The 20847-nt window shown below is 44.6% G+C and overlaps 1 protein-coding gene across 19 annotated transcripts in view; it reads left to right on the top strand.

Annotated features, from left to right (window-relative positions):
- The window catches only part of Rbfox1 (RNA binding fox-1 homolog 1), a 1977377-nt gene that overhangs the window by 901888 nt on the left and 1054642 nt on the right, over window positions 1-20847 (top strand). For 2 of the 19 annotated variants that reach the window (XM_085694610.2, XM_048433145.3), the window contains exon 1: window positions 3100-3273. The exons of 16 other annotated variants lie outside the window; for them this stretch is intronic. Coding sequence is in view for 1 of the 3 variants with exons in the window: in XM_085694605.2 (XP_085550731.2) it covers window positions 2853-2897 (45 nt within the window). In the remaining 2 variants the exon portion in view is untranslated. Of the gene's footprint in view, window positions 1-2752; window positions 2898-3099; window positions 3274-20847 lie in introns of those variants that run through there. One more of the 19 variants, XM_085694605.2, reaches the window with a different exon arrangement.

Genomic DNA, 20847 nt, shown 5'->3' on the forward strand with positions numbered 1-20847 from the left:
AATCCCTGGGTCCCACTGCAGCACCTCACAAAAGCCAAAACATCTTATATGGAATAGAATCCTCCTTTGTTGCCCTGTGTGGAGCTGAGGCTAGTCTGGATGCTTGCATTACAGACATGCACCACCTAGTCTGATCCACCTTTTGAGTATATTTGTAGGATACATGTTAAATGTGAATCTGCTTGCTGCTTGCTGGGTGTGCATGCTTTCCCAACAATGATCCTGTACACGTGGAGTGTGTTCAGGATGTTCGTCTCCTGTTCTTAGAAGGATATCTGTCCCTCCCATCCTTTCCTTGTGGGGTATGAGGAAAGAGTCAACCTTGTCCCAGTAGCATCTTGTCTTGTAGTTCCAGATGCTTGTGGAGACCCCTATCTCCCTGTGGATGAATGCAGACACTGTTTTAACTCTTTGCTGTGCCATTTCCACATGAGAATAGCAATTTATATCAATAACCAGGTCTGGCAACATCTGCCAAGGTTGTCACACTCAGTGATTAAATGGCCATATGTGCCCGAGAACACAGGGACAATGAGGCTGTAATTAGGATTCGCTGCCTCCCCACCGGCCACCCGTTCTACATTTCACTTCGAATAACCTTGCTTTTGTGAACTGATTTGTGAATCAAATTATCCCACTGAGAATGAAGTTTGTGCTGTGATAATACTTTGTAGTCATGACTCTCAGTGCTCTTACAGGGCGTCAGCCAGCCGAAGTCTAAACACCTTTCTTCCTTCCCCCTTGATTCTGTTGAGAAAGGCATCCGGTGTGTGATACAGGTTAGAAGCTGCCTTTGGATCTGCAGATGTGGCTCGGTTGGTAAAGTGCTCGTGGAACACATATGAAGCTGTGGGTTTGAGTCTCAGGACTTCGTAAACTCAGCATGCTCGCAATTCCAGCACTGGCTAAGTAGGGGTGGATGGATCGCAAGTTCAGTGTCATCCCCCGCCATGGTATGAGTTCCGGGTCAGCTCAGGAACCCCAAAATCATGTGGAGTCTGCTCTGTACCACGGCATCCTTGGGAAGCAGTCCTTACCTGGCGTCTTCTTTGGCCCCCTTAAGTGTCCCTGTTCCTAGGAAAGGCGAGCACAGGAGACACACAGAACTCCTATTAACACCACAAACAAACTGGAAACACTATCGTAATGCCACATCGAAACACATTTCCAGCGGAAGGAGAAAATCCCTCGTCATTTACTTCCTGAGGTGACAGAGACAGGTGATGATTATGTAAGCACTTGGCACATCCCAGCAATTCTGGAAATATGGCCTCGGCATGGAGCTGCAATAAATGAGAACGTAAACGCTAGAGAGATGTGTCGAGTTTGAAAATTTGTTTCCAATGTAGAAAAGTGCCGTGCACGGCGTGTTGGGTCTTCAAGTAATAAAGAAGATGACTTGGTGAGGGCAGTGAACACTTCACCCTTCACCAAACATAAAACATATATTACATATATGTGTGATATCACACATGTGATATATGGTATATCATATATATATAAACTGAGCATATAACACACATATTTCTACAGGTAAATATACATACATGTGTGATATGTTCAGCTTTTGTCTGTGTAGACTTGTAACATCCAACTCACACACACTTGAAGAAGCAAGGGCATTCTAGTGAGTGTATCATGTAGTTCCCACAGTAAGAAAGAGAGAAAATAAATTGTTTTGCCCCAGAAAGTCCTGCTTCTACAAACAAATGAAAGTTTAGTTTCTACACAGAGCATCTTTGTCAGGTGGGGGAAAGTTAAAACAAGTGCCACTCAGACCTAATTGACACTTAGCTGATAATGCCACACACACACACACACACACACACACAGTGTGGGGGAGGGATCTGCGAAGACTTTGGGGGGACAGAATAGAGCATTTGCCTGGCTGCTGATGTTACTGGAGGCAAATCCATTCCAAAGCTGATTTTTTGAACTTCCACCAAACGTTTATAGCCCTTCAAAGCAAGAGCAAAGTTCAGTGCTTTCTCATTTAGCACAAGAGCTGGGAGATTTGAGGTGCCAAGGAGTCAACCTTCTAACGGGGGTACAGCTGCCTCTTGGGGGAAATGGAGGTAGGTCATCAGCTGTGGTGCAGTGGGGTAAGGGGTCTCCCAGCCTCCCCGGAATTCTTTCATATTGGAAATCGCATATTGGAAGTCATAAATACCGGCCATGGACATTGCGAATAATGCGGGGAGTAGCGTAAGTAATTGCCTGTGCTGATATCCTGCCGTGGACATCTCATTGCTCCTGAGTTAAAATTGGTTGTCAAGTGAGGACTCTGGGGACCGTGCAAGGTGCCCTATTCTGTCATGTGGTACATATTTAATGCTTGAAAGAACAAGGGAAGAGACACATGCTGGAAAAGGGGGCGGGGGAGGAGAGATTTGCCATCGGTTACACACTTTCCAAATGCATGGGAAAAGAGGGTGGCGCGCACTTCTTCCCTCAGTTGCTAGATTCTGCAAAAATTAAAATAAAAACCAGACGTCCACTAAGGCTGTCCATCATTTGACTGTCAGCCCTGCAAGGCGCTGGGTTTGTCTTTGTGTGCTCCTGGCGCTTTGATTACCTCCCTGCACCGGGCGCTCGCTCTTATGCCGCGTGCCCGCTCAGTCTCTGGCCTTTTCTCTTGTTCAGGAGGCCTTGAACACCTGCTGGTGGCTGGAGCAAAACAGCCTGGTCGGCCGGTGAAGGCGCGGCCAAGCCCAGCAGAGAGAGCTGGAATCATTGACATTGCTAGCACGTGGGTACCATTCGCTGCTGCTGCCCCGGCACTTCTCCCGCCTCGCGTTTCTCCCAAAGCGAGCTAGCATGAGAGGGAGCAGGAGGCGCTTTTGCAGCAGGCGATGAAATCCTGGCAGCTAATTGCAGTCGTGGGAGATGCCCTTCAGGTAAGGCGAGCTAGGGAGGCTCGGAGACACTGTGGGAGGGGGAGTCAGGGACTGAATGGGAGGGAGGGAAGGCAGCGCTGGCACCAGCATCCGAGCATCCCGAGCCCGCTGGACGGATGCTCAGGAGGAGGGCGCACAGGGACGGGGGCGGGCGGCAGGGGGAGGAGTGTGCGAATTGACATTCGGGGCCGCCTGTGGCAGGCGAGCCGCCGCCAGCCGCTGTCCAACGTTAGCGCAGAGAAGGTGGCGGGCGGGCGTGTGCGCCTCTGGGGCCGTGCATCAGAATCCGGACCTGGAGGTGGATGGAGCCCAGGGAGCTCTGAGAGGCAATGGCAGGACGCAGATGTGTGTGCAGCAAGTGAATTACACGGTGTAGGTAAGTTCAGCTCCAGAGTCCTGTGGGATACGATCTGGATTCGCCCTGGGCTCCCCGAGGGTCCCCTCAATACCTAGGGAGCTTAGACCGGCTGGGAACCGAAGAATAAATTTATTCGCTTTACCAACTGGAAGTTCGCGGGGAACTTCCCTGTTAATAGCCATTGGCTCCGTTGAACTTTATTTCCAGAGATGAATAAGCGTTTATAAAGGAATGGTGTTAGAAGACACGCAGGCTAGGGCTGTTTTTATTCTGCTTGTTTGTTTTGTTTTCTGATTTCTTTTCTTTTTGAAAGCAGTACGTAGTGCCTTGCAAAGAAGATAGAGGTGGGGGGGATGAATGGGCAGATGGGCCGCGCGTTTGGAAAGTTGGCACGCGCCTGTGCGTGCGTGTGCAGAGGCATTGCATGTCGCCGGAGACAGGTCGACCCTGCCCATCAAGCGCGCATCGTGCTCTTCCACCATTCTTGATTTCTAGATACCTGTGAAAGAGGCATTTCATGAACAATATTGAACGCATGCTTCCCTTGAACACACAAACCCTGGGCTGTGCTATCTCATGGAAGAAGCATTTTTACTGAGAGCCAATGAGGGAGCATGCACAGTGTTGTACACATCACTCCTTAGAACAGAATCAGCACCTGGAAAGACTAGAGCCCATCCTCTCTGCCATCACCTCCAGGTGATAGGTGAAATTGAGGCTTCTGCGTATTTCTTTTGACAAGAGAGCTGTGTTTTTCTGTTTCCTACTTCAGACAGATCCAATCAGGATCCTGGACCCAAAGTTTCGTGGCAGCACCCCATTAGTAAAAACGATCATATCATCTATGGAGGGTGACTTCTGCTGGCATCAGCTGACTCAGAATTCACTCACTGTGTGGTTTGCATTTTAGCCTTACAGGTGCGAGTGTAGCCTATGCTGGAGAAGTCAGGCAAATAGTCTTGTGAGCATCCTACGCAGCTATGTAGTAAATGGTTTGGCTCCCAGGCTTCCAAGTCATTCTCACATTTATAACCCACAGTTATAACCCATGTAGCTCACTCGGAGGGCGAGAATATCTGTGAGTGGAGTGAGTTGTGTTGAAGGTCGGCAGTGATTGCGTTTGTAGAGCCTTGTGTTCAGGCCAGTCACCTAAACCAGCCACAGTTGTTTGCCACAGGTCTGGGCAGAGATGCCCTGCTCCAAGTGTGGTGTCCTTTAAGAAACCTGTTCTGCACGTCTCTGACCCCTCCATCCCTATGACCTGAACAGGACCCTGCCAAAGTCTAGGAAAACTGGAAACGGGAGGGTCTCCTCCCGCCTCAGCCTCATTCCTCTCTTCACTTGTCCACCCATGTGTTTCTTTGCATTTGGCTGTTTTTTTATTTATTTCTTTTTTTTTTTCAGGAAGTGTTTCAGGTTGCTTCTGCTATATGTCGGTGTAGAAAATGCTTAGTAGCCAATGACGATAAAGGGACTTTTGCCCCTGGAACACTTTGCTCAGAAACAAGAGTTATTTAGCATCAGACCACCTCTACCCTAACCTTACAGAATGCGAACATGCAAACTTTACTCTGCATTTTCTCTGGCCCTGAATCTGGAAGAAAGATAAAACACTCCCGAGGAGACCGATAGCGGACTCGCTGGCTGGGGAGCGTCCTTTGCCTCCTCGGACTTGACCGAGATAAGTGTAGTTTGGCAGCTGCTACTCTGGATCCAAACTTTTATTTTTTCAGCTCCGTATCTGCATATTCCTGGGGGGGCATCTTAGATGTGACTGTCAGCACAGACCCGGGGGCAGGTTTAAGTACAACCACAATGATGCATAGCAAAAGTCAGTTGTGTTTTCTAGACTCTTCCGTAGGACTAGCTAGCTACCACCCTCCCCACCCTGGGCTCTGGCGCCTTCTCTTTCTCCCCAGGAGGAGAATGATGCAGAAGCTAAAGGAAATGCGAGGAAAATGGCATGCTTTAACAGTTGCTTACCTCTCAGTGGTGGTTACAATATCGTCATGTTTTATAGCAGATGAGATATATGGGATTCCTTAGCATATTTTCAGACATCCTTCATCCAGTTATTGTCTTTGCTTGAGAGAAGAAAATTTGACTGGAAAAATGCAGTCTTAGAACCCTAGCGTGTCTATGCAAGAGTCCATATTGCTCAGCTGAACTGATCCAGGGTTTATATATGGGTGTCTGAGCTAAGAAGTCAGAAGTGATGTACCGAGTAAGAAAATGGGCAATATATGTACAAAGATTTGTTATTCGGAGATGGCTCATTGCATAAAGGACCTTGCCACCAAGTCTCATGTCCTGAGTTCAATTCCTGGACCCACATGGTGGAAGGAAGGAGAGAACTGATTCCTGAAAGTTGTCTTCTGTTCTCTGCATGTTTGTGTGTATGCACACACACACACAAAATAATAATATAATACAATAAACTATAATAAAAACACTGTTATTGACTTCACTTTTAGCTCTTGTAGTTTGAATTTTGCATGTTTAATGTTTAAGTTGTCACAAAAGTCTTTGGATGAGATGCTTTTAAAGTAAAAAACAGGAATTTCAGTGGGTTGGGAGGTGGGGAGGATCTGTGAGGTGTTGGGGAGCAGAAAGAATATGATCCATTTGTACCTCTTTAGACCTTAATTCATCTTTTGCTGGTTTTCTGATGAATATTAAAGTGAATATGGAAGAGATGGTGGGACCCTTCTAGGTGGTTGCTTGGTTGTTGTTTTATACATGAGACTTAATTTTGCTTCTTAGGGGAAGCTTGGAAACACGAGGACTCACTGGGGCCTTTTGTGTGTGTATGGGTGTGTGGGTTTGTCCTGCTTCTTCTCATTTTCATGCTCGACAGAACATTCTTATGTATTATAATCAATAGTAAACAGTAGAGAATAAGACGAAGGAAACTTTTGCCAGCGTGTATTTAAATTAAATCACACAGAACCAGCTAGAATCCCAATCTGTAGGGATGAGGACATGTCTTATCCCTCAGCTTCCACACACCAAGGCCAGCAACCCTTTAGAAGTCAGCATTCCCATGTAGAACTTGGATTAAAAACTCTTGCAAATTAAGTTATTCAATAATGCCAATATCCCAAATAATTTTAGGGTATTATTTTAACTGATGTGAAATTGATGTGAGAAGTTGTGGGGATTATCTGTGTGCTCGTGTGCCCAAAAGGACCAAACAGCTAACATCAGCGGGAACAACTTGCTTTTGATTCAGTAGAACTAGGTTATGAATTCAAGCAATTAAACATGACAAAAAGCCCAATTTCACTGCCTAGATTAGTATGCTTCCAATTTTTCCTGCTCCATAAAAATTTCAAAGTGTTCTTTCTGGTTAGGTGCTTGCATAACCACTAGGTGATGAAGGGCTCCCGTTTTTCCCTTGCTTATGATGTCCAAAGGCTTTGATGTCACAGATGTGAATAGAGTCCATTGGATGTTGGCGACAATCAAGTAGCTGAGGAGTTAAGTTTGAAGCCAGAATGGGAACTGAATAGTAGTTAGTTCACTAGTATTTATCAGCAGTGAGTCATCTTATGGCCAGAGGAGACTCTTCAAAGAGTGACGGAAATATAAAAGTGTAACCAGTTTCCACAGTGATGAGATTTATAGGTAGATGGTAAATATGCATGTGTATGTGTGTGGACATATATATATATATGCGTGTATTTATGTATTTACATATATATATAGTACGTGTGTGTGTGTGTTTGTGTGTGTGAATATATCTTATGCAATGTTAGCCCCGCTTATTGCCTTTTCTTGATTTTGTTCACTTTTCTCTGTTTCTACAGAAGTGAAGTTCAGCATTCTGGATTCATGTTTGTCTTATTTACCAAAACTTACTGTTCTTTGAAATGGACATGCTTCTAGAGTGATGCTTAGTCCAATATATCCCCCACTGAATTGCCTGAAGCTTTTGGCCAGTGATTTCAATTTCCCAGCCTGGTTTATATCATCACACAAATACTATGCACCCACGCATCCCAAGGAGGCCCCTGCCATGCCATCTCTCTCACACTTCCAGTTCACTCCATGTTATCCTAGTCAACCACCTCTTGTTGCGGCTGCCGGCTGTGCAGAAAGGACACAGAGCCTTAAGGATGGCGTTGGAGCCTCTGCAGCCCTCCCTTTGCTCATTTCAACTGTTCTGCATCATTTGCTGTTGATGTGTGTGCTTGTCCTCGGATTGGAAGCTCTGCTTGCCAGAAAATCTTGCTGCTGAGGTATGGGGGTATCCCTGTAGCTGCTGTAGTTGTTGTGGGTGCATAGATAGAGACCTTGTGTATTAGAATATGAGGAGAGGATGGAGATTGGTCACGGCACAGTGACCAACAGAGAAGCTAAATGGGGAATTCGTCCTGCCTCATACTTCTGGGCATCAGGCAGTGGACTCAGACTGCAAACATGTTTTCTCTGGTCCTCCGTATAGCTGTATATCATGTATACTGTTCTTCCCAATTCACAGATGGGATAAGGATTTTCCAGACTGGGCGACTCAAGTAATCAGATTGCAGATTTTTTTTAAAATTCTAATTTACCAAGATACCATTGAAATTTATAAATCTGGAGGCAAGAAGAAGCTGCACAAACGGATGCTTAGCAGAAGTCCTGGGCCGATGGGAGTTTTTGCTCCCACCCTGGATGTTTTTTAGCACTGGAGATGTTCATGGCTTTCACACTTGGGCATGAGTTACTGCTGGCATTCAGTGTGTGGAAGTCAGGGCTTCCAGGATATCCTCCTATCCTAAGGCCACAGGAAGGGCCTTTCCATAAGTGCTTGATGGTTGAACAACAATGCCTGAGGTGGTATCAGGGTGAGGATGATTTATAGACTCAAGCTAGTTCAGAGGGCAGAAAATCCCAGGAATTAAGTTTTTAAAAATCTCCTCTGGATTCTCTGAATTCTCTGGATTCTCCCAGGCAGTACATGAAATCTCCCATTTTCTTACAGACTGCCATTAAAACTGGCACAGCTGCTGGCTTTGAATACTTTCATACATATAAGATGTGGTCCTTTGTCATTGAGGTACTGGTTTTGGTCCGTTCTCTCCCCAGTCCTGATTTAGTCACTGGTAAGACCATCCGTACTGAGCAATGGCGTCTCTTTCTATGGTGCTGCTGTCCTAAGGACGAGAGGCATAGGCAGCTATGTGAGAAATTCTCGGGATGTTTTGTACCTTGTTTTTCTTCCATCAATGTTCAAATGCCATCACTGTCTCCTTATCTTTCAAACTTTGACGCCTAGCTTGGTATATTTATTTAAACACATATTATTTCATACTTGTCAATGCTATTGTAAATATTTTCCAATTTAATTCGATTTTCAAGACTGAGAGGCTGGAATTGCTGGGCTCCTCTTTTTCTTTGCAGTGGCAACAGCTGTACAGAGAAGTAAGTTGTCCAAGGTCACCCAGTTTCTAAGTGGCCAAGGTACAATGTCAAATATAAATTGTGGGCTCTTGGGTCCTGACTGGAATGGTTGAAAATTAGGATAACTTTATCTGTACCAGGAAGTGTTTGGGCACCATTGTTTAGAATGATTTTTGAAACAAAGGACACTTAGTTTGGAGATAGTTGGAAAATTACCTTAGCCGTATTTGAAAGAGCATGCAGCCCAATATTTGCAATTTTAGTTTTCAATTAAATATTCACAGCCAGGTGTGGTGGTGGTTCGTAGTACTAGTAATTCAGCATCTAAGGGAGGCAGGAGGGTCAGGAGTTCAAGGTCATCCTTCACCACTAGCTGGCATGGGATGCAGAAGACCCATCTCAAACAAAAACAAAATGAAACCAAATTTGGGTAGGAGAGGTGGCTCAGCAGTTAAAAGTACATACTACTCATGCAGCAGACCCCAGTTCAATATTCAGCATCTACGTGAGTTGGTCATCCTACAAATTACCTGTTCCTCCAGCTCCAAAAGATCTGACACCCTCTTCTGGCCTCCACAGGTACTGCGCGCGTGCACACACACACACACACACACACACACACACACCAAATTTTTAAAAATAAATAAACATGGAATAAAACCAAAATAAATAAATGAATTAATAAATAATCCTATGCCAGTATTGGAAATTTTCTCTTTGACTTAACCATAAAACCACCAACAGCATCCTAGAAAAGCATTGGGGTTCATTGGGTTAAAGGTACAGCAGAGGGCTGAGGAGATGGTTTGGTGAGTGACGTGCTTGCTGGGGAAGTGAGTACCTGAGATCTGGTCTTCCAAACCCATGTAAAACTAGACATGACAATGTATGTCTGAAATCCAGCATTTCATGATACAATGTGGAGACAGAGAATGCTTAGAACCTGGAGCCAGCCTGCCTGGCAGACACAACCGAGAACAGAAAGAGACCAGTCTCAAACAAGGTAGAAGGCAAGATTGCACACCTGAGGTTTTTATCTGGCCCCTAAAGGCACACTGTTACACACATGTGTCAACACTCCTGCACATAATCACGCACACAAAGATACAATACTACACAGGAAACAATCTGTTTCTCTATTGACTGTACTGTTGGGACCGAGCTATGGAGAATTCACTAAGACGCACATCCCTTTGCTGCTCTTCGAATTTCTCAGTGAACCTGAGTGGTCCACGGTGAATGCGTTGGGGTGGGCATGGGCTCTTGATTCCTGTCTCGTTTCCCCTCACACTAGTTTGTTTATCGTCTTTCCTTCAGGCCATAGCAGGACCATGCCTGTCTTTTCCCTCTGTTGAATTTTTAGCGTGTAACAAATGCTATGAAAAGAAAAACAATTGAGTTGATTTTTAAATAGAAGTGCCAATTTGACACATTTTATTCTGCTTTAGAAGAAAATGAAGACGAGATCTCTTGTGAGGCTGCAATTAAACACGTGTACTAAGGGTGGAGAAGACGGGAGTGGGAGCTCACCTGAATGAAGGAGAACAACTCTTGAACGGATGGAAGAGCTTCTATTTTCTGAAATGTCCTCCCAGGGGCTCGTGTCGGGTTATACATCCAATGCATAGCATAGTAAATACACTTTCGTGGTGATGAGAACCAAAAATCTGAGAAGTCCCAGCCCCAGGCCAGGTTTCCCCCTTGGCCTTCATATCCAGACTTACACACCCCTTAGGCCTTGGTACAGAGATATCAGCGACCAGCTCACTGCCTTGAAAGTCCTTAATCACAACTTACATTCATAAATCCCCCCCACCCTTAAAAAAAATAGGGAAACTTGCAGATTTTTACATAGGGAAAGAGAAAGGGCCATACCTGCCCAGCTTGAATCTGCCCAAACTAAAGCCAGTGAATTGAACCATTGAGTTTGCTCTCACCCGAGTCCTGAGGCGGTGCAGAATCTGGGCTGGAAGTGGAAACCATTACTGTTTTGTGAGTTTCAGGCCCAGTGAACTTACAATTGAACAAAGAAAGCAAAAAGCGAATCCTATTTTGGAACTGCCAAAAGGCTCATGTTGGATCCATTATCATCAAATGTCCTTTTTAATACAGTTCATCGAATTGGCTTTTGTGGGGTACCTATTATGTGTGTTGGTTCAGGAAATGGTTTAAAATGAGTCTACGATTGGTTGCTCCAAGGTAGAGTAAATGACATTAAATATACACAGAAGGACTACCTATTTATGCTCTGTAGATGTTATAGGTCTGTAGTACTACAATGAAAACTATATGCAAATATATGTAATTATATGTATATCCCAATAAGTTATATTTAACATGTACATATACTGTGTGTGCATAAAGTAGAGAGAGATGGAAAGCTGCATTTTAAAGGTTTATTCTCATTTTCTGTGCATGAGTGTGTGCAATTGGGTGCATATATGTGCACCCTATGCATACAGTACCCCTAGAGGCTAGAATATAGATACCATCTCTTTCCTGCAGTTAGTGTTGCAGGTGAATATCAATCATCCAGAGTCCTGGGAACCAGATTCAGTCCTCTGCAGGAGCAGTGAGCACCCTTAACTGCTGAGCTGTCTCTCCAGCTCCAGGAAATGCACGTAAGAGTGACATTTTAACTATGTCCAGGGACATAGATTTCTGATATATTCCCCTACCTTAGTGTGAGCCTGTTGTCAGAAATAATGATGGTGTCCCACTTGCTTTTCTGTTAGTGTGATAAAATAAAGGAACTTAAAAGTGAGAGGGTATGTTCTGGCTTTCAGTCTGGAGGGGTGCTATCTATTGTGGACAGAAAGGCATGGCAGCAGGGGCAAGAGGCTGGCTGGTCATCTTGCATCTGCGCTCAGGAAGCAGAGAATGAACTGTAAGTGGGAGCAGGATGAACAAACTCAACGCCTTTTTCTTTGACTGTCTTTCTCCAGTGAGTCTCCACCTCCTAAAGGTTCCACAGCCTTGCCAAATAGCACCACCACCTGGGAACCATGTGAACAAACACACAAGCTTGTGTGGTGAATTTTCTATTCAAACCACAACAGACCGATGTGTTGATAGTAATGAGAGCACCCAACACAAGGACTGGATTTCTCTGGAGTTATTGAAGTGTCTGTCAGTTATCATGTCCAGGCTGCTGATTCTGTTGGCAGAAGAGCAAAACAGGGTTGGTTGTAACCAATGAACTATCTGTTCAGTGGACAGAAGTCAGAATTGGGACTCTCCATACAGGCACAGTTGGCTGATTTGCCCTGGGCACTGTGGTGCTACATCCCACATCAATCTGGGTGAGTTAGAATCTCCAGTGGCTCTTGGAGGCAGATGTCCTTGTAAGACCCATTTTCTCATGATGGAAGACTGAGGCTTGAGATGGGTTCCAGGTTACCAACAGCTACTATTTGGAAAGATCTGGTGACTGAATTTGAAACTTGACTTCTGAATTCAATTCTTCTTATGAGTCATTGCTCGGCAGTCATTGCGATACCACTGGTTAAAAATGTTTGTGACCCAGGTCAGGTGATTTGTTTGGCCCTAGAAAGTTTCTGTGACCCTTGTATCAGGATTAACTCTCTTATAATTCTGGCACAAGATTCAGAATGATGGACATATGAGTGGGTGTATAGATGAATAGAGAGCAGATGGGCGAGCACAGTCAGGTAGGTGTGTAGATGGATGCAAAGGTGGATGGATGGGTGCATGGATAGGGGGTGGATGAATGATGGATACGTAGGGGGAGGGCTGGAAAGTTAGATACATAAACTTAGTAATGACCCAGAAGGAAAATTGATAAAGTATAAAAATATAGTTTTCAGAGATGTAAACTGAGAAGTAAATGAAAATCTGTTTATATTTATGCACATATATAGTCTCTCTATATATGGCAAATTCATATATCACATTGGAAAATAGCATATTTAAAAGCAGTGCATACACTGCTGAAGTGTGGACTGGAAACAGTTTTCATAGGGAAAATGGTCATGGTCATTTTTTTCATCGTGTTTGTATGTGTGGTATATGTGCTTGGGCTCCTCTCTCTCTCTCTCTCTCTCTCTCTCTCTCTCTCTCTCTCTCTCTCTCTCTGTGTGTGTGTGTGTGTGTGTGTGTGTGTGTGTATGTAAATGCACACACCCATGAGTCAGGTTCCCAGATCTATCACCCTTTGCCTTATTTTCTTGAAGGCAAATTTCTCAGAAAATCTGGAGCTAGGGCAGCCACTAGCAAGTCCTAAAAGTCCTCTTTTCTACACCTTCCAATGCTGGGGTGACAGGCATGTGTGTGTACACCTGGATTCTTACATAGGTGCTTTGTATTCAAACCCAGGCCCTTGAAATTGTGCGGTAATTGTTCTTACCCACTGAACCATCTCCCCAGGACAGAGGGGAAATTACTTGGTAATTATTATGCCTCTATCAATGTTCTCAGAACATGTTCTGCTGTGTGTGTCTGTGTGAGCATGTTCATGTCTGTAGGGGTTTATATGTGGATGTCAAAGGTCAGAGACATGGTGTTGTGTTAAAATTTTAAAACTGGATCATTTTTTTAAAGCACACCTTTTTTGTGTGAATATATGTGTGCATGCCTGTGCACATGCAGAGGGAAAAGGACAACTCAAGGAAGCTGGTTTTTTTTCCTTTAACCATGATGGAGCCCAGTTGCCAGACTTGTGGCAAGCACCTTTGCTTATGAGCCACCTCATTAACCCCTACTGTGTTTTTTGAGACTCAGTGTCTCACTGGGACCTAGGGCTCTCCAACTCAGCTAGTTTGACCTGCCAGTGAAGCCCGGGGGGGGGGTCAACCCATCTCTGTCTCTACAGCGTTGGGGTTATAAGCACGTGCTGCTACTGTGCTTGGGATTTTCTTTGGGTTCTGTGGATCAATCTTGGGCCTTAATGCTCGTGCGACAGGCACGTTACAGACAGAGACATCTCTTCTCCACAGACATGAACAACTTTGATAGTGAAAATCCCTTGTAAAATGGAAGCTCCTTTTGTTTGGTAACAACCTCTAATCATCGCCTCACCCAAGAGCTGATGGAGATTGGTGTAGACACTGCCCTGACTTTCATGCTACCCATTGCTTTGAAATAACAGTGGAAGATGAAAATAAGGAAGAAGGAGGAAGAGGAAGAGGAAAAAGAAAAAGCTCCCCCAAAAATATACCGGAATAGTAAAGTTTATAAAGATTTGATTTGAAATTATAATCCTGTTCAGGTGTGGGAACGGGCATGCTCTCCAGAGTGAAGTGGTTGGTTGAGGGTTTTTTATCCTCAGGTTGTGGAAATGTGGAATCAAGTGTTAACTGGAATGGTTTGGCTGTGGAGGAAAAGCAAATTTCCCTGTTGCTGTAGCCACTTGTCATTCATTGGCAGTACCATGAAATCATGATCCTTATCCTCCCAGCTGCGGGTGTCTGTCAGAGACTGCAGGCTGCTAAAAGTTGTATACTATTATTTTTTTATTCATCTCTGGGTCATTTCATCTTCCCGTGCAAGGCACATGAATGGCTGTGCATGGAAATTGTATTCTGTGCTATGTTTCCCACTGTGAATGATGTTTACTATATATTTATGAAAACACAGCAATAACAAAACCCTTTATATAGCCTTTCAATTTGCTGTAAGGGCAGATAAAATATTTTTATCTTGAGCTGAACTTCATACCTTGGGAGAGGCAGTTGGCCCGACTTGGAATAATAAAACACTTCTGAGAGAGGCAGGTACTGTTGAGCCTGCTTCAGAAACCTGGGCACTCCACTGACCACAGTCCGCTCTCTGCAGTGTGCCACCTGAATACACAAAGGCAGCCACAATCACTACAATATAGAAGACATCAAACCGAAGGGAACAGAATTTGATTTTTTTGTTTGTTTGTGCATGAGTGGTGTGTGTACAAGTGTGTGCCGGTATGTGTGCCCATGCAGAGATGAAAGCCAGAGGAGGACATCAGATGCCCTAGCCCATGAATCTCTGCATTATGCTCTTGAGACAGGGTCTCTCACTACAGCTAGGCTAGCGGCCAACACTCTCAAACCCCACTGCACTGGGGTCACCCACGTACATGGCCATGCATGAGGGCTGAGGGTTGAACTTAGGTCCTCATGCTTGTGGAGCAAGCACGTAACCTGTTAAGCCATCACTACAGCCCAGGCATCATAAAATTTAAAGATCACTTTGCAGATCCAGGTGATGCCCATGGACCTTGTTTTCTTTGATGACAAAAACTACTGTGAGGAGATTGGTGATACCAAAGGAAAGTCAGAGTTCTATTCCCACCTTTGCTTACTTTGAGTAATATTTTCACAGAACTTTTTTTGTGTATGCATGTGTATATATTCATGTTTATGTGCACACACGTGTGCAGGTTCCCATGTTCTTGTGCATGCATGATGCAGAGATCAGAAATCAATGTTGAGTAGCTTCCCCCATCACATGGCTTCTTACTTTTTGAGGCAAGTATTTCAATGAGATTACTGATCTGACTCACTGAGTGGTCAGTGAACCCTGGGGATCCTCTGGTCTCTGCCTCCCCAGTTCTGGTATTACAGGTGCACACTTCTCAATCAATGCCTGGTCTTCTTTTGTGGATGCTGGGGACTATAAACCTCAGTCTTCATGTGTGCATGGCAAGTGCTTTGTAAGCTGATCTATCTCTTATTGAGATTTTCAGCAGGGTAACTGTCCCATGAAACTGTAAGGTCATGCAGGGATAAAAATGTTCATTCATAGTTCCCTCCTGCGGTAGCATTAACCTCAGTGGCCTGTCCCTGTAAATCTGTATTGTCACATCATCTCTAAGCTGTTGGCATTGCTATGATCATCTTTAAATACCCCCAGATTTGCCCAAGTTTGACTATAAGACTGCTTAATTCTAGGTGATGCTCAAGTTCCTGTATCCTCCTTAGACACTTCCGTAGGATTCCTTGTATAAACATATACCCTCTTTCTTTCTTTCTTTCCCCTTTAACTCCTGAACACCTGTCTTCCAATTCATTGCTGTTCTCTCTCTAAACTTTTATCATTTTACAAGTGATAAATTAACTGGAGTCACAGTATTTAACTTTTTCAGATGTTTTAAATTTATGTGTGGGAGTATAGTAAATGTATGTGTGTGCTTGTTCACATGTGTGTGTGGGAAGGTGTTGTATGTATAGAAAGAGCCCAGAGCTTGATGGTTCATATCTTCATTTATTGCTTTCCATATTATTTTTTGAGACAGAGTCCCTCACTGAGCCTGGTGCTCACTAGTTGGCTAGATGGATGGCCAGCAAATTCAAGGGACCCGTCTATCTCTGTCCCCAGCACTGGCTTACAAATGTGTTCCCCTGATGCCCAGCCTTTTCATGAGTGTTGAGGAGGAAATGCAGGTCTTTATGTTTGCCTGGCCGGCACTTTGCTTGCCGAGCCATCCGAGCCATCACTCCAGTCCTCAGTAGTTAGCCTTTTGATGGGCTTCCTTGCCTAGCATCCCTTCCTGGAGTCTGCACATGGCTGGTGCTCACCATTGTTAACTGCCTGCCAGTGAGTACGTGGGTGGTCTCTTACACATGAAGCTGCCGTGAGCATTTGTGTCTTCTCATAGCCATGAGTTCTGTTTCTCTAGAATCCAGGACCAGGAATGAGCTTTGGCAATTTTCAATTTGTACATGTTTCAGAAAACCTTGAGTGCATTGTATTCATGGGGAGTAGATGGCAGTTGTGTACAAACTGATGTGGGAATAGAGACAAAATCTAATGTTGATTTCTATGTAAGCATTATGCTAAGTATAAAGAGTAGCCGACATTTCCATTGCGTGCAGCGTGTGCCTGTCTGGACCTAAGACTCTTTTCTGCAGAAACCCTTTCACTCTTACAATAGCCTTATAAGCACTACTGGTATTGTGACCCATTTATGGATGAAGAATGGGGTGCAAGATACTAAAGTAGCTCTACAGAGATGAAATAATCTGTGGCCCTTACAGGTATGCCCTGCTGTGAGGATGTCATAGTTTTATAAACTAATTGATTAGGGCCAGTGACAGTCTCTGCTCCCACTATTAGAATCCATTCCCACAAGAAGACCAAGTTACACAACTGTAATATTTATGCAGAGGGTCTGGGTCAGTCCTATGCAGGCGCCCTGGTTGTTGGTTCAGTCTCTGCGAGTTCCTATGAGCCCAAGCCAGCTGTGTCTGAAAATAAACAGTGAAGGAGGGGTGGAGGAGGGGGTAGAAGGGAGGGGGAATGATTTGGGAGGAGAGGAGAGAGGGCAAACTTTGGTTATGATATAAAGGCAAAACAAAATAAAATAGCCTCCCCAAATTAACTGATTAATTAATTCATTTTAAATCGATACGTTTCTCTCTCTGTGTGTACATATACTGGAGTGGTGTTGCTTATGAAGGTCAGGAGAGGGTGCTGGATCTTCTGGAGCTGCTGTGGCCATAAAGTAGCTGTGAGCTGCCTGGCCTGGGTCCTAGGGATGGCCCTGGGGTTCCCTGGAAGAGCAGTAAGCACTTTTAATTTCTGAGTCATCCTCCAGTCCCAGGACTTCACATTTTCTTCTCTTTCACACACCTGTCAGTCAGAAACCTCTGGGCTTGTCTGTGAGGGTGTCACACGCTTTGGTTGAGTTAACCTCTGTGAATGTAGCAGTAGCCTCAGTGGTCTTGATACATAACGGTCTGTCAGGGAACCGACTTCCTGGTCCTGTAGCTCACCACTTTGCCTCTAAGCTTGTTCTATCTAACACTCTGTCATGGGGGGCAGGGACTAGCATTCCTATGCCACTCCTTCCAAGGTCTAGATGACAAACCAAAGTCCTGTTCCACTGAAGTTCCCTCTGGGAAGCCAATGAGAAGGCTAGGCTTATTTAAGAGTATGGGTGAGGGATGACTGCAAAGTTGAGGGGCTGAGTTGTTTCCCAGCATGGATAGCCACATGGATGGAGTCCATCTCAATTAACCTCTGCCACCATATATGCTAACACCTGTCAGGATCCCGAGGTCAAGTACAATTAGGGAAGAACTGCCTGCAGTGGGCTAGGAGGAGGTGTTGGGGACTCAGATAAGAGTCCCAGGAAGCTCCTAACCTTCTCTCTATGAAAGAATGTCAACACAACCAGCTGTGATGATCTTTTGCCAGCAAGCACATCTGGTCGGTCCCATGAAGATGGTGGCTGTTTGGCTCAGAGGACAGTGCTGAATAACGCCTCCTGAGACAGATGGATGCTGCTTCTGGCTTTTTGGATAGCAAAGAGACACGTTTCTCAGCCCCCTTTCGGTTACACACTGTCGTATTTCACAGTTCTCTATGGTGGTAGGCTGTGCCTTTTGAAATGGCCAGATCAACCTTCTGGCAATTTGGGTTCCTCCCTCCTCCCCCACTCCTGTATTTGTCAAAGATGTGGAGTTGCTGGTTGACCAGATCCACTCAGCAATCCAAGCCCAATGCAGCTGTTTCTAACAGAATCCTCAGAGTCACTTAATCTAAGTCATGGAGATTACATTCCTCTGAAGACATTTTTCCACTTCTCTCTGGCTTATAAAGTATTTAATATTTTCATATGCCTCAGCATAAAGCCATCTGTTGCAGTGACAGGACAAAATGTTGACAACAAGAACAAGTGTATGCTTATGGAACAATTCCATGAGATGTTAACGAGAAATCTATGTACTACTAGACATGTCATGGAGAGAGTTTCCGGGGAGACCTGGGAGAGCCACTCAGGCACTGGATTTTCTGGCTGGTCATTCATTATAGAGGGCATTCATACTTTAACTTCTGCACTGAAAATGGAGGCTGGATGATCAAACGCAGTGACAGACTTTTCTGAAAGGAGAAAGTGGCCTTACCTAATAGCTAGAGCTTATTCCATCATCTCCCATTCACTCACTCACTCATTCATTCATTCATTCATTCATTCACTTATCTATCCATCCATCCATCCATCCATCCATCCATTCTGTTGTCATCTTCCCCTCCACTGGGATAGGCAGAGTGGAAGCCTGCTTGGTCCCGGGTACTGGTATGGCAGCCATCACTGAGTTATATTTCTATACACTCAGAACTGTTGTCATGCCTTTCTCTTTAATAGTTGCATTGCAGCCTTGCTAATAGAGAGGCAATCAGCAGGGAATCAATTTTAGCTGCCCACTTGAATGTATCCACTTAGGTGTAGTGAACATTCAAAATTGCTGCTGTCCCACATCACCCCTTGCTGAGTTGGGCCTGGATAATCAAAGCAAGGTCCTCCAAACTCAGGTACCAATGCTCTCGGGGAAAAAAACAAAACAGCAGCATTGGGTTTGGTGCAAGATGCCCTGTGTTGTCTGGCTTGTTTGAGCCTCCCTAATGGCCTGTGTGGCAGGGTGGCAATCATTTTCAATTTATAGGTGAGGGTGTTATGCTTTGTAGAAACATGACCCAAGATAACACAGTTTCTGTACAGGGCTCTGGGATTTGGCAACAGGCAAGCACAGTTACCACCAGCAGGCTTACCCTCTGGGGTATAATAAACGTGGAAAGAAATTGTGGGATACCATGCTCACCAGTTATTCAAGAAGCAGAGATGGAGAAGGGGAGGGCCTGCAGGGAGCCTGGCGTCTCCTTCAGCTCTTGCCTAGTTCATTGCTCTGTGACTAAAGTTAACAGGTGGTGGTTTTGTAAATTACACAGGGTAGCTGGGAGAAAGATGAAGGAAAATAAAAAAATGGTTCTTTCATTTTTAGTTGAAGTTACTGTCTGTGTGTATGCGAACATGCGTACCCTTGTGGACCACTGGTATATGTGTAGAGGTCAGAAGACAACTTGTAAGAGTTGGTTCTCTTCTCCCATCATGCATGCCCTGGAGATTTTCCTCAGGTTGTGAGGTCTGGTGACAAGTCCCTTTACCTGCTGAGTCAATCCCCAAGTTTTTTAAAGAACAACAAAAGAGAAAAGTCATGGAGATGAACTCCAAGGTTCTTTTTCCTATCTCTTTCCAAGATGTTTTCTGCTGACAGTTCTGAGAAAGTACTTAAAGCCAAATGTTTGCTTGCCTAATTCACCAGTAAATGTATGGACAGCATGGGCAAGCATGGCTTGTTCTCCTGTCAAAGTCTGAGAATTTTGGTTAGTGAGTCTCAGGCTGATGACCTGAGAACCCAGTAGAACTTTGGAAAGATTCATAAATGGTGATGTATATAGGAAGTAGTTGGGTTGAGTTTGCCCAGGGACCATCATCAGGATATCTAAAAGAAAAGACATCTCACCTTCTTAACCATTCATTTATCGCATTGAACCTTCTTGGAAGGATAAGGACATTTGTTCTGTGAACAAATGCACTCAGATGTCCAGATTCTGCCCACAGGTCGGTAGGTGTTCATCTCAATGATTAGACTATAAGAGGTTACAGAACTACTGAGACAGGGAAAAAGTAAACAAAGAAAAGTTAATTTCTTACATGAGCATTTCCCAAGTACACATGACACTCATGGATTAAAACTAGCTAGGAATAAACCTAATAAGTCCTAATAAGCCTGAGTAATTGTTATATCTGCCATAATTGAATGATAGTGTCAGAGTCCTATTGAAAAAAGATTGTACTATTTCTAACTGCTAAAAGTCAAGTTAGGTTTGCAATTCTGCTGGGTGTGCTGTGCATGTGTGCACTGTATATGTACAGGGTTCTCAGCCATGGGAATGTGTGCTGAGACCGAAGGTTGATGTCGGGTGTCTTTAATTCTATCATCACTCTTATCTTGTGAAGCAGGGGCTCTCACTGAGCTCAGAGATTGTCCATTGGCTGGATTCACTGGCCAGCAAGCCCATGAATGAACCCATCTCTGCTTCCCTTTCTAACCCAGTTCTGGGGTTAGAGATGAGTGTTGCCACGCCCAGCTCCTCTGTGAGTGCTGGGGATCCAAGTTCAGGTCCTCATGCTTTGCCTGCTCAGCCATCTCTCCAGTTTCACACTTTGCTTTCGACTTATAGACAGGTCAACATGCACGGCAAAAACTGTACTGTAGTTTATGTCTGACCTGTGTCCCAGATATTGACATCACCGTGTACAAGGTATATAGTGAGCCTGTCTCCCCAATATACCCCATTTTTTGGAGAATAGATTTATGGTTAATGCAACAGGGAAAATAAATTATTGCCATCCTATGCCTGTGTGACAGGTTAGCAATTAACTCGTGTCGCCGTTTGGCCTTTCACAACTGTGTTTATTCA

Source organism: Myodes glareolus, chromosome 9, assembly GCF_982192425.1.
Source record: "Myodes glareolus chromosome 9, mMyoGla1.1, whole genome shotgun sequence".
Lineage (NCBI taxonomy): Eukaryota > Metazoa > Chordata > Mammalia > Rodentia > Cricetidae > Myodes > Myodes glareolus.